This window comes from Orbicella franksi, chromosome 15 (assembly GCF_964199315.1).
Source record: "Orbicella franksi chromosome 15, jaOrbFran1.1, whole genome shotgun sequence".
NCBI lineage: Eukaryota > Metazoa > Cnidaria > Anthozoa > Scleractinia > Merulinidae > Orbicella > Orbicella franksi.
This window is the reverse complement of record NC_138159.1, coordinates 20,480,085-20,494,461: the sequence shown is the minus strand read 5'-3', so window position 1 is coordinate 20,494,461 and position 14,377 is coordinate 20,480,085. Positions and strand designations below refer to the sequence as shown.

At 41.2% G+C, this 14,377-nt stretch overlaps 2 protein-coding genes across 3 annotated transcripts; both read right to left on the bottom strand.

The window, feature by feature from the left end:
• Positions 1–69: 69 nt before the first annotated feature.
• LOC145470813 (uncharacterized) lies at positions 70–5,300 on the bottom strand. Of its 2 annotated transcripts, XM_081454665.1 has the most exons (7): positions 3,761–5,300; positions 3,206–3,364; positions 2,468–2,679; positions 1,992–2,101; positions 1,292–1,441; positions 1,003–1,174; positions 70–452 (listed from the first exon to the last, which is right to left on the bottom strand). In XM_081454665.1, exons 1-7 carry the CDS (start codon positions 4,113–4,115, stop codon positions 306–308), a joined length of 1,305 nt encoding a protein of 434 aa, XP_081310791.1. In that variant the 5' UTR covers positions 4,116–5,300; the 3' UTR covers positions 70–305. The 2 variants fall into 2 exon arrangements, with proteins under 2 accessions (XP_081310791.1, XP_081310790.1); XM_081454664.1 differs by having other exon boundaries at positions 1,003–1,441; positions 3,761–5,297.
• Positions 5,301–5,344: 44 nt separating this feature from the next.
• On the bottom strand, positions 5,345–12,049 carry LOC145470812 (monocarboxylate transporter 4-like). The gene is made up of 4 exons (XM_081454663.1): positions 11,151–12,049; positions 8,116–8,702; positions 7,031–7,400; positions 5,345–6,125 (listed from the first exon to the last, which is right to left on the bottom strand). The coding sequence occupies exons 1-4, from the start codon at positions 11,422–11,424 to the stop codon at positions 5,926–5,928; spliced, it is 1,431 nt and encodes a 476-aa protein (XP_081310789.1). The 5' UTR covers positions 11,425–12,049; the 3' UTR covers positions 5,345–5,925.
• Between the last annotated feature and the right edge of the window lie 2,328 nt (positions 12,050–14,377).

The window sequence follows — 14,377 nt, the reverse complement described above, 5'->3', positions numbered from 1 at the left end:
GTAACCTGTCGTTAGAGATTTTAAGTTATGTTATAAATTATTGCTGCGTGTTTCCAATTGGGGCAGAAATAACACACCAAAATCATTGGAACTCGCCATTTCTTAAGCTAAGTATCTTTGGTAAACATTGTCTTGCTAATAAGTAAAATTAACCTTTTCATGATCAGCTGAAGCATGGTACATTTGAACATAAGATTTAAGGTTCAACCCTGACTCAAACAGCTCAAGATCTTTTCCTTCAGTAGCAAAGGAAAAGAAGTTATTTAATCAGCTACAGCAAGAGAGTTCAGTCTTGTGCCTTGAACCTAAATGCTAGGTGGGAACCAGCGATAAATCCTGATGATGCCATCATCACCTCCAGTGACAAGGGAAGGACCTTCGCCATCATCATCAAGACAAACTGCATTGACAGGATCATGATATCCATGCAGCACATGGTGAACCTTGGTGAACTGAAACAGAAATAATGTATTGTGTGGTCAGTGTTCATTTTGGTTCACGAAGGAAATTACAGGACCAGATTTATAATACCACCAACTGAAAAACAGCATTCACTTGACTCTGAAGGTGACTTTTGTTTTGAGAAACACCAGTCACCAATAGCATTTCTTTTCAGGACTACCCTCACCCAAATGATCACACTACATGAACTACTGATACCCCTGGGTTCCAACCATTTTCTATGACAGGAGATAACGGTCAATTTGTTTGTCTCACAATGAATGTCACTTCGAGGTGCTGATTGCTGCATTATGACTGCAATTGTACCCATCTTCAGCATGCATTGAGGTTGATTGTTTGCATATCACTTTTTGTAGGATGACATGTTGGTTTGCCGCTATTTGTGCATTTTGATCCACCCTGTTCCGACTGTTGGATGCTTTCTTATAGATCTGTTTTCCTAACAGCCAGCTGTTGTGCATCCTGTTGAGTAATGTGGTTCAACTTGGGGGGATGTTGTCATTAATACATACGGCTTGACTTTTACCAGCAGTTGCCCACCTGATTTTCCCAGTTTCCTTCAAGATGATACACATATACTGCTCCAGAACGAGTTCCTATGGCAGCCAATGCTCCATGCATGGCCAAACATTCTCCTCGTTGAACACGGTTAGAATGTGGACCAATCAAAGAGAAGTTGTGAACAATGTTGCTGCCATCAGATTTATTCTCCCTAGAGAGCAGAAGATGAAAAAAAATGTTATGTGTTGCTTGGAATAATTTGTTAGCTAATGTGGGAAAGTGCCTGATCCAAAAGACAAAAGAGCAAGAAATTATGAATGTTACACACCATGCAAAGAGTCCTTTAGAGTGAGTCAAGACCAAAGCTGTTTTTCCCCTGAGAACAGCACCTTGAACTCCAGGAGTCATTGGAAAGTAGCCCTGACCTCTTGTATCTGCTAGTTTAAGAGATGATAGAAGCTCCCCATGTTTAATGGACCTGTAAAGTTATTAGGGTAATGGTGCATTAATAGTTTTAATATCTACAGTAGAGTGAACGGTGCATTTAAATTCTAGATGGTGTGTGTCAAAAGAGGGGGATGGGTGTCCTAGTACTTGACATGACAGTCATAAAACAGCTTGCAAGGATGGGTGTCCAGGCAGCCACATGATCCCCACTTCTTAGAGAAAATTAAATCTGCAAATCTGCAAATCTTAATCAAAACAACATTTCAATGTGGTAAAACAGACAGAAATTTTGTCCCCAGACCTTTGCTTGATTTGCTTTGGTTTTGGCAGCGAAGCCATGAATACAAGTGGTGAAGCTGTGAGAGTATTAGTGATTCAAGTTGAGTTGAATTTGGGAATTTCACTTTTGGCTTTGCCACTCATGAATTCCCTAAAATAGGGGCTCTGCCATCAAAAATCACTGACTCATGAATCCCGCCAGCTATGCAGGCTACAGGCCTTCCAGAAAAATGGCACCTTAAGCCCAGTAGAAAGTTTTGATGCCCTGTTCTCAAATCTGACCTATCTACCTTGTTACTCACCACAAACCCAACTGAGTGTTATCAGTAACATAAAGTAGTGTATCATGTTGCCAAAGCCTCACATACTTCACCCAGTCACCTAGGTTACACAATGTGTGAATACAATGACCCTAGAAGTTAAAATGGTGAAAACTTTCAGATAGAATCACTTCTCAATTCTGAAATATTTTACATCAACTACATTTTTTTTGTCGACCAAGGAAAGTGGGGCTTGAAAAAAGTGCCATCCAGTTGTCCTGGACTAACACCTTCCCAATGGGCAAGGGCCTCCAGGGGCAAGTTGTCTTTCAACTAAACAAAAAAAATAAGACTTGCCCAGGGCAAGCAAAATTTGAGAGCTCTTGTCTGAAGGGCAAGCTAGAATTCCAGGTTTTTTCAAGCCCTGGGAAATACAAAATTAAATACAAAGACACTAGCTACCACTTTAAACTTTCAAAAGATTGCTTCACTACTAAGAGACAAAAAGTCAACCAAACTGTAACAATATCCCAGACTCTAACAGAACAGTCATCAGATGCAGAGGCAGCAATAGTCTCTATGACAGCGACACAATTAACACAAGCAGTATGGCCATGGCATGTTAGAGCTGCTGTGGTATTTGGTTTCTTCATGTTCCAAACTTTAACTGAGCAGTCCTTGGAGCCTGATACAATGAGATCATGGGGGATATCTGTGTTGAGTGAAATACCTATGTAAAAAAGTAACAAAAAGAAAGTATGAATTGGAATTACGAAGTTAAATATATCAACTCTGACTCATCAACACATAAACCGCTTGTCTGTAACTCAAAATATTAAGTGGCTTTGTATGCGTCTTGACTGACACTCTGTGACTAGGCAAGGTGAATCAAATCCTGCATTGCGATTGGCTATCTGAGTGGGCAAAATAGAGGTATCTTTGGTTACCCTCTTAAGATTGTGCACTATGTGCTGTGGGAAAAATGGAGTTTTCTATTCTCTATAACAGTATAAGAGATCCTTTCATTGTGACCAATCTTATTCGGTAAAGATGGCTGGATATTGGCCTTGCTCTTCTTTTGCACATGATTATGGACCTCAATTTTGTCTCAGTTCATTGAAGTGCAAAAACAAATAAACACAATAAATACAATAACAACTTACAATTAAAAAATAACTTTGTACTAACATTAACTGGGATTAACACTTGGTTACCTATTATTACAAGCCTTAGGTTTTTCAAGAATCTACATAAACCTGTTATCTGCCTCAGAGAGATTGAGAGAACAGCATCCAGATGCCCTGAAAGAACTGCAATACAATGACTTGACCAGCTGTCCCATATGCGAATGGTGCCATCATCTCCACAAGTTACAACTCGGTCTGCACCTGAGAATTTCACATCCCAAACTGGCCCTACACACCAAAGATAACATGCTGTTAATTTTTTCACCACAATCAACAGTATTGTTGCATAAATCACTACACTGCCATGGATACACGTTATTATTGGATGAAGTTCTTGGGATATCCAGAATAATCATGGGTGACGTAAGTGTTATCAGCTGATATCCCAAAGAGTTCCATCCATTATTATTGTTTATAATTACTCAGCTACTATCAGCGCATGAATAGCAATTATTTTAGAGTGCCTTCCAAGAGTAGCTAAGAGTTAGGATCCATGGGTGTTTCGGGGGAGGGGGGCAGGGGAGAGATTACAGGTGCACCAAAACACCTTGTGTCATAACTGAGCATCAGTCTACCATTCAGTAGAAACAACCCGGAGAAAATGATAACTTCCTGTTTGCACACCTCTGTGACCCTTAAGTCCTGTTATCATGGAAGGCCATTTTCTAATATGGCGGCTTCTAAACCACTTCTGATAAATAGCTTTCCAGTCAATACTACTGTTTTCTACTTGAATATTCTCTGCAGAGTCACTTAGTCTGCCTGGTGTTTCGTCAATATATCCACTTCCAGTTAATTCGATCAAAACATCCCCAGGAATATCTCTGAAGCAAGCCCGTCTCCAAAGTAGCTTGTATTTCGGCTGCGAGTGTAAAGACAGCCATGAACGGCAAACCTGCCGAGATTTAGCGAGAGAAATCGCATCTAGACGCTTCAGTATTTCGTCTATCAGTTCCAACGGCAGCTCGGTTAGGTTCATAGGTGAGGATTTAGTTCAGAGGGAGCAGTGCAACGCGACAGTCACTCTTGGTTCCAAGTATTTCTGATGTTTTCATCCTGTAAATACAACACTTGCATTCTGAAGCCAGTTATACTAGGCGGTCAGTGAATTAAACAACATTTACATTGCAAGACAACCACAAGACAACCACATTTTTTACAGTGCACAATACGGCAGTGATATGGTTAACCCAGTGACAACTGTGCGGTTGAGGTCGAATGTTGCCAGGCGCAATTCTGGGCGAGAAAAGGGACTGGATCGACAAAATTTGTTGCGTGGGGAGTGGTGGGAGGCGAGTGTGGGGAGGCTGGTGGAGAGAGAGGGAAAGCTTCTTTCCACTTCTATAGTGGAGTTAACCCAGAAATACCTAGAATCAATTGTTCTTTAATCTTAAACCAAGGGGTGGAAGAAGAAGGGGATCGATACTTGCCTAAAGCGCGTTTTTGACAAGATCAGCTCGATGTGGGTGTCATATGGCGCAGGCGCGTAGTCACGAGACCGAAAACAAACTTAGCGTGATTGTGTGATCAAAAGGGAGAACCTTTGTTCTTTCACGTAATACATCAGTCTTCTAGTCTTTATCATCCTTGCCCTTGTTTCCTTTTGGTTTATCATCAATGGTAGTTTTGTATGTTTCACCTAAGACCTCGTCCACACTAGGCCAGGAGAATTTGAAAACGGAAGTTTCACTCTGAAAACTCATCAAATGTTTTTCGTTCACACTACGCCTTCTGAATTTAAAAATGCAACAATCACCGGTCATTTTGGATTTGTGTTTGACGAAAACTCGGTCAGAAAAATCATGCGATTGTCGGAACGCCATCGCCTTCGAAAAGCTCCGTTTTCAAAATGTTTTCCGTCTACGCGAAAACAAAAAGCCAACGTTTTCGAATTCCTCCGGTTTGAAGAGCGTTTCCAAAAAGCTCCGTTTTCGTGACGGATTAGTGTGGACGGTAGGTCTAACCGGAGAAACACAGCTCCGTTTCCAAATTTCTCCGGCGTAATATGGACGCTGCCTAAGTGTGCTAAAATTTGGAAGATTCCCTTCAGTTTATAGTACACCGCAAAAGAACTCTGGCAAAAGAATGAATTAACACATTGTGGCGAGTACGTATTGTACAAAGATCATCCAAGCACAAAAAAATACGCTACATAGCCTTACAAGACTTAAGTGATAAATACAAATTAAATGCAAGAAAGATGAACTATGAAAATAGCACAATTTTATTTATTTTACAAAATTATTTACTCTCTTTCATTTCTACAAAATATGATGACATTCCGAATTCCCTTAAGAATAGTCCTAAATTATAAAGAGTATAAATTCACTAAATTTTACAACCCGGCTGTGTATATATAGTCGTGCAAGCTGTAAATATCCAATAAACAAAAATAAATACTCTTGCCGGAAAATATATAGATATTAAAAGTTGCACTACCTGGGTACAATATAGCTATGAGTCAGACAGTGCTGGTCGCTCGTGATATGCGCGTGACTCGCACTTTCCACTTGCCTCCATCTTAAATCTTTCCCGTAATTCGATTCTACAAAACTGTCCTTCCTCAAGGCTAACGATTTAGTTATTATTTTTTTCTATTTATCACTTGCCATAGCTACCACCAGGAAAAAAACTGCCCTGGTTTCTACAAAAAACCTCACAATATCAATGGTATTGTAGAGTACAGCCGGTTTGTGATCTCTCGTTCAGATTGACAAACGGCAGAAATTAAATTCAGTGCAGTATAGCGAAGTGCTGTAGAAAACGAACTAAATAGTTACTGATCTATTTTACACCACTGTTAACCTGTCATACACGAATATAATTTCTTTTTCTTGATCAGGAACAATAAGGGCTCTTTTTTGCTGACTCTCGATCAACGGGTCCTTCACGCAATGTATCAAAGAAAATATGAAAGCTCCAGTGACGGTCGGTACACCAGCGAGAAAAAACAAATTGCGATAGTGTCCTGTCACTTCACCTAACCACCCTGCAAGAGAAGCAAAAGCAAAATCGCGAGCATTAACAATGGAGATTCAGATGCTTTACAAGTTCTTTTTCTATGTGTTTAAAGGTTTTTTTTTCTACTTTGTGATTAATGGGAACAGCGGGGGCGGGTGGGTCTGAACTTCCCGTCTCCCGTAGACTTCCTGCCCCGTTTACTCCCGTGTTCCTACCCGCCCCCCTCCTCCCTTCATTTGAACAAATTAAACTTCTAGATCAACTGCTTTTAAGACCCATGACCCATTTAAGGCCTGTTTACGCAGGTGATTTTTGGTGCAATTTTTGTCGTGATTTTCCCTTCAATTGCGCTGCAATTACCATGATCTGTGAACGTCTTGAGCGCATCATCTAAAGAACTTCAATAAAATGCGATAAGTGTTGTTTAAGAGCATTTACACAACTCTTAGAAAGAAAAAGGATGATGGTAAGTTCAAAATCTCTGGCGATTTCACGCTGTACTGATCATGACCGAACCGCTCTGACATCAAAGCCGGTTTGCAAGCCCGATTTAAAGTGCAACCTTAGCGGAACAAAATTTGCACTGAAATTCGCGACAGAAATTACAAGAAAAATCGCCAGTGTGAACGTACGAGCAAGCTTTACAACCTAGGAAGGCTGACTGGGTTAAGTTAAAGGAGCTCAGTCAAGGTATTTGCAGTCATCTGGACCACCAACAAAATCACCTTTAAAAAGAAGGAAACTGAAAATAGTATTTTACAAAGATAGAAAAACACCGATGAGATAATAATAAACCAGAAAGGAACAAGGATGGCAAAGGATGAAGATGAATAACACGGATTACAAACTAAGGAATTGAAAGAAATTAGCCTAAACTTTTCAAGATGCGAAAACCGTGACGTAGCTCTTTTAAAATCAAAATTTTATTTTCACCTGCCGCGGGAGCTCCGAGTAGCATTGAAAAGGACTGAATCATTAGGACTCCTCCCCAGGCTTCGGACATCTTGTCACGGTCTGTACATTCGAACGTAACAATGGACATAAGCCCGATAATACAGCCATCCAAAAGACCAAGGACAACCACATACACTACAAGCATATGATATCCTGTTGCAAAGATAGCCAGTAAAGGCGAGAGCCCGGAAAGAACCATGCAGAAATTGTACAATCGCAAAGTATCTACAAAAGGAAGATCTGAGATTTTTCCGAAAATAATCTTTCCTACACCGGAGCCAATCCCTATGTAAGAAAGCAAGAGCGAGCCGTCGCGATGCGAAGAGCCCATCTCTTCAGCGTAACGTACCTGAAACGAAACCAAGAGCAAACCAGGTGAAAATATGAACTGATTTATAAAGAGAAATGTTATATGAAGCCTACACAGTTGAGAGTTTTCTCGCTTGATGGCAAATATTGTACTCAGTGATATAGCCTGTGTTGCAAGCGTTCCCGTTCGAAGAGCTTCGATCTGCATTCTGGCTGCGCGTAAATTGGAGTGACAGCAAAAAATCAACGAGGTATATTGGGGCAATTTTTTGCTCTCGTCCCAATTTACGCGCGGCTAGAATGCGAAAAAGCTCTTCATGCGGGAACACTTGCTACGCAGGTTATCAATAGTAGCAAAAATATATAGCGGGAAATGATTGAGTTAGTGGCATAGCCTGATAGGAATGAGGAGTCGGTAAGTCTCACTATTCTCTTGCTCCGGGTCAATCAGAGCCGGCCAGGACTTGCCTAGTTCCTAGATATTTCTCTGCGGTCAATTGTTTTCTGATCACGAGGTCCAGGGAGCCGTAAAGCCGTACAGGAACTAGTATAAGAAAGGTCGGAACTAGGTATAAATGAACAAAAAGGCTTCCAGTCCTTTAGCGATTTGCAACCATGGACGCTGGTCAAATTTGAGGATGAAGTTGAGCTTGTAAGCTACACCAGTAAATATGCAATCATGGTTTCTTTGCTTTTGGTTTTAATGACACTCGATATTGACAATGGCTCTAATGAATAAGAGAATACCAACTTACCAAATGAACATGTGGAATAAAATAGCCAAACGTTGCGATAGTCGAAGCTACAGCCCAGATAATGAACCAATTATTTCTTGGGAAACTTAAACCCCTTTTCTTCAAAGACTTTGCCTCGATTATCTCGGAATTCTTGGCGAATTTGTGTTTACCAGTCTTTTTCTCCTCCAAGGGCTTAAACAGCACCCCACAAATAGATATTAAAAGAGCGAGCCCGCTCAAAAATCGATAGCAGTTTCTCCAACCAAACGAGTCCACGACGACCTGCTGCAGCGGCGCGAGTCCGAGAGCTCCTAAGTTACTACCAGATGTCGCTACTCCAGTAGCATAAGATCGCTTCTTGTCGAAATAGTACGCCACCATAACAAGCGCTGGCAGATAGCTGATACTTGTGCCAAATCCAACGATGACACCGTGCGTGAGATAAATTTGCGTTAAACTGTTCGCGAAGGACGACAGTAAAAGACCTAGGCTGGTTATCAGACCTCCAACGATTACAACACGTCTACAGCCAAACCGCTCGCTCAAGAGGCTGCCGGGATAGCAGAAGAAGAAGAGACAAAATTGCGCGATGGAACCCACCCATGCTGTGGAAAAAATACCAGATAAATTTAGAACTATGATCAGTAAAGATTAGTTGCTAATGGTTTGAAAAGACAATTAGGGGAACGAAGGTTTGAATCATCCCTCAAAGGTAAGAAGCCCGGGTAGGGGAGGGGTGGGGGGTTGGATTTGGGGGTCGGGCTCCCATATGAAAAGGTCGGGGATGCTACCCCTAAAGGAGACGAATCTGAGCGTGGCTCAGCTTCATTTTGATCCCTGTTAACTAAAAAGATACCACTTTAAACGGAATAGGTTCGATTACCAGCTGCTGTTCAGGAAAAGGTCGAAACTAAATAAACTGCAAAGCCGTGAACGAAGATCCCGCTTGATTGAACGTTAGATCTCACAGGAGATCTAATCAGCCAAACTTGAAAAGTAAAACGATGAGAAGTCAAAGACCACTGCAAAGCTGACAGAAAGTGGTATATTTAGTAAAACAATATTTCGGCTGACCAGACCAACCTTCTTCAGGTTTAGATGTTACTTTATTATAAAAATGAAATTACAATATTATATAATGGTGGATGTCGTAATACATACTTCGAAACTAAAGGGAGTGGCGGAAATGACGAAAAAGAAAAAAAAACCTAAATAAAGTAGGGCCAAAACAAGTCTACGTAGGTTACAAGTAAGCGCTGGGAGACCGGACTCGAGAGACCGGCGCCGGCAGAAATTGATCCCAAAAAACGGAAATGAGAGCGTTTCTCTACTTCTATTATTATTTTTTTTCTTTGAGTGTACCCCAAGACACTTTGACAGCTCAAAATACTAGCGTTTCGTTCAAAAGGTCATTTAAGATATTTAAATTATTAACTTTAGGTTGATAATACCAGTGTTTCACTTGCTCGTGGTTTCCGGCATTACTTCCCCTGCGATCAGGCGTTCTTTTCTTTTTTTCGGCGAACGGGAAACGCCTGATCGCAGGTTTAGTTAGGCTCCACTGAATCCAAGGAGCCTCCTTGACTGAATGCCAGGTATTAGAAATCGCACTCGTATTCAGTGATGCATGATGACAGTTTGAAGTGCAAAACATACCCAATTGTCAAGTAATATAAGTGTTTTTCCAAAAACTGTGGGCATGTAAATGAAAAATCCCGCCTTTTCACCTTTTGTAACAAAACTGTCGGAAAACCAACTATAATTCAGCGCAGTCGTCTACTAGACGATAAACAGAAGAAAAATCTACGGATATATCTACCTCGTTCCCAGGTTCTCATCTCCCCGCCCTCGGACTGCCGGATATATATCTTCAGTTGTCATCAATGCTGTTGACCTTTGCTTCGGGACTTCAATTCAGCCGACGGAAATGCGTCCCTTTTTGTGAGCCTACACTTTGCTTATTGTCTGATGCGACTTCGAACACGCTAACCTTGGCCTTACGTGATTCATGTCCGTTTATATATTTTTTTTGTATTAGCATACACGTAAATCTGCCAAACAAGAGAGTGGAATCGTGGTCAAACAATGCTATTATGTGACAAATATGTTTTTTTTAAAAAAAGCTCTTCTGTTTAAGTCTAAACAACGGACGAAGAGTGTAAAGTAGCATCAATGATATCGGACCATATCGATATAAACAAAAAGATACCATTTAAAAGCGACGAGCAGTTTGTTCATTAAAGTTATGTTTGTTTCTGTACGGAATGTAATTCATATGCAAATCTGCGCGATGAAGCAATATTTCACTAGTGCCGAATTCGTTATGCTTTGTAAGCGCTCAAAAACCACAATTTGACTACGCATGATAACGATTTTTTGACGGCTGAGGAGTCAAAACTTAGTACAAAGCTCCATTCAAGACCATAAAATTGCGGGAATTTGGGAAATCAGCGCGCGCGATCTCGCTTGTTTAAGTCCCGGGGGGTACTCCATTATATGGACTATATAGGTATGTGCTACCCCAAGGGGTAGGGTTTTTCAGCCGTTTTGGCTATATAGATATGTTCGGCCCCCAAGGGTAGGGTTTTTCAGCCTTTTTTGGTCATAAATAGGGTATCAATTTTGGCCATTTTGGTTATAAATAGGGTATGGTTTTTGCACTCTGGTCTTGAATTGAGTATGTTTCTTAGAAGAAGCTACTTTTTCATCATTATCAATAAGACCGTCACCAAAAGCCCTTCATAAGTCATGTTTAGGGCAACTGGATCAGCTGTAACGGTCGTAAGTAGGTTATCGAATTTTTGGTCAGGTCATAAATAGGGTAGCAAAAAACGACGATTTTGGTCATAAACAGGGCAAGGGTTTTGGGAAGTGGGCCACATACCCCTACACAACTTTTCTGGAACTACCCCCTAGGATTAAAGTCAAATTCGCGGTCTTGCTATTTAAACGAATTGAAGAGTTACGAGAGATGGACAGATTGATCTGAGAGAATATTAATATGTACTGATAGCTCACTTCGGTAAACAACAAATCTCAAATGTACTTTGTACCTGTATTTGCTTTCGATTCTTTGAAGTGGTCTAGCAAGGCCGCGTATAGGACTCCCACGGTATAGTGCATTCCTAGGACAACAAACAAATCGCAGAATGCGGCACCACATACAACCCAGGCCCAGCCGACATCTTTCTCTGTAACCTCGGCATCTTTGGCTGAAGGAAACTCGGAATTTGTCGGCTCACACTCGATGATTTCCGATCTCGAAGTACTTGGATCTGTGTCGGGCGGTAGTAGTTTGCTGTCGTATAAATCATCCTCGTCGTTCATTTCTGCTGGATTCAACGAAGCCGCTGTTTATAAAAGAGATCGCGCTGTAACATGCCTCACATATCCCCCTTAAGAGAATAGCAGTGTCATTCAATCCGTACTGTACCGACAGTTGACGTAATTCGCCGGTTAAATAACCAGAATAACAAACTTATAATCCGTACGGTTTCACCGTCCGCTGCGTGACCCCAGTATTGATAGGTTCAACGCAAAATAAATTCACTTGAACACACACGTCGCGAAACGGGTCACTTTTGTGGGAGTAGCTGTCATTAGCAGTTCGCATATAACTGCTGACGTTTTTTCCTGTGAATTTGTGAACTTTTTTTCCGTCCTTGTTCCGATGTTAACCTTGTCACAACGAGAGAAGCTGATTCCGGGTTGACTGCACGTCACAGAGCTTATATTTGCATATCGTATGCTCAGCGCATGACTACTTTGCATATTATGACTATTTATGAAAATTCTTGGGCGCAATACAATAAAAAGAAGCTCATTTTGCCGCCCCGCGAAACATTAGCTTTTACAATAGCCCTCATAAGTTCAAAACCCATTCTTCTAGGACATAGGCTCCCCATTACCTGAGACACTGTCAGTAACAAATGTGACAAGTTCCGTGCCATAATCAGCGATCAGGCGTTCTCGCAAAAAACGAACGCCTTATCCGATGGAGGTTAAGTACTCTTGACATATTACATCAAACATTTGACCACATTTCCATTTTGAGTTTGACAACACTCTATCAGTCTTATCTCGATTTCAGCCTAAAAAAAGCGTTAAATCAAATCTTCGCCCCTAAAATTACTCTGGTGCCGGTTGTATAATTAAAGTTTTTTTCAACATAACTGTGCCGCCAGTTTTAAAATAAATTCTTACAGCGAGGGTGACAAAAAAGTACTACCCACTTACTTACTGCTCACTGTGCCAGGTGTGGCGCATAGGGCAGCAACCAAATCACGCCAACCTTGCCTACCCTTGGCCGCCCACCGGCTTTTCAATGGTGCTCCAGTTGTACTTGAGCTCACTCAACTCCTTCTCCACCGTTCTGCGCCATGTTTTTGAGCGTCCTCCTCTACGCTTGCCTTCTGTTGTTCATCGCATTACAATTTTTGCTATGTTGTTGTTGATGATCTTTTCGAAAAACATGCCCAATCCATCTCCATCTTCTCTTGTTGATAATCGTGCGAATATCCTCCTGTTTAGCTTGCCTTAGGAGCTGGTCATTAAATATTTTCCGAGGCCGGGCAACATTCTTAGAATCTTCCGGAGGCTAGTTAGGTGGAAAGCTGCTAGCCTTGAAAGGTCACGCACGGCCTTTTTATTCGCCAGTATTCGGCACCATAAAGTAGAGTGGATAGCACGAAAAAAATTTTTTCGTCTCGCGCTTCGCGTTCGTGTATCGCGTTTTCTCTCTGCCCGCTAATCCGCGCTAATCCGCTTGTTCTGCAGGCTAGTGACCGCAGGGCTAAGTCATCCGCGAAATCAAGGTCTTCCAGTGTAGAACTGAAGGGGTCCATTTTATACCTCTTTTCTGGTCTTCCATCGTACGACGAAGGACCCAGTCAATGGCATTATTAAATGGCACGGATGGCAAGACACATCCCTGACGCACACCAGTTACCAACACAGCATGTAAAGTTTGAATAGAAGCATTTGATGGCGTCTTAAAACAATGCGTTGCGGGATGCCATATGCCCTCAAAATCTGCCAGAGACTGTTCCTGTGGATGCGATCAAAAGCTTTCTCATAGTCAATGAAATTTATATACAGCTGCCTGTTCCACTCAGTACAATGCTCTAGTATATTCCGGGAGTGTAAAAATTTTGTTCCCTACACCCACGCCCTTTACGAAATCCAGCTTGTTCATTTCGCAAGATGTCATCAACAGCTCTGGTGATGCGCTGCAAAACATTTTACTCGGCACAGACAGAAGGGTAATTCCCCACCAGCTGTTACAATAATTTAAAGACCCCTTCTTTGGTATCTTTGTTGCGACTCCTCTTGTCCAAGCCAATGGAATTTCTTCCAGCTCCCATATTTTTGCGAATAAGGGGATTAGAATAGTGGCAACAAGCTCAGGGTGTGTTTTAAACAGTTCAACATTCAAGTTATCATGGCCGGGAGCTTTTCCATTCTTCAGGGATTTTATGGCTTGGATGACTTCCCTCCAGGCTGGGGCATCAGTGTTAACATCAAAGTCGGTTATGGCCTCCAAGATGTTTGGAAAGAAAGTACTCGAACATTTTTTACCGGACTTCGGACTTCCTGCCGTTTTTATGGCAAATTCTTTCGGAAACCATTCAGACCAGATGAGGTTATGTTTGCTTAGTGCTGTGCCGTTGCAGTGTAACAGTTTGAGACAAAATTAAGTACTAGCTTCGGACAATTATGTCATAAAAACAGTTTCGTCTTCCCTCTTTCGACCAAGACATTTTCCTTTCATCCTACCCCCTCTCTTTACAGACTTTGCGACATACAGGCTCCACCCTCCCCACCCTCTAATTTTCCCGCTATAATTATTACACGTATTTTCTAAGTATTGGACCGGACAAAGTTTTCACTGATGAACAACTCAGAAACTATATCTGTCATACAACAACAACAACAACAACAACGACAACATCTTTATTTCTCAATACAAATATAAATATAACATTTTTTAGTAAATTTAATATATGAGTAGGTTTCAGGTAAGGTAACTATTGTAACCTCCGAAATTTAAAAACGTTCTCTGGTTAAAATAGTTTCATATTACCAGAGCTTTCGATTACCATTCTGCGATCTTTGACAAATAGGGACTTGCAATCGAAAGCCAGTCTAGTAATTTTAAACTATTTTAAACGGGGAACGTTTTTTAATTTTGAATATGTCTTATCCTGGTTACTCGTTCATTTTTTAAATATATAGTTAAGCTAAGGGAAAACCGTGCATAAATAAATAAATAAGTAAATAA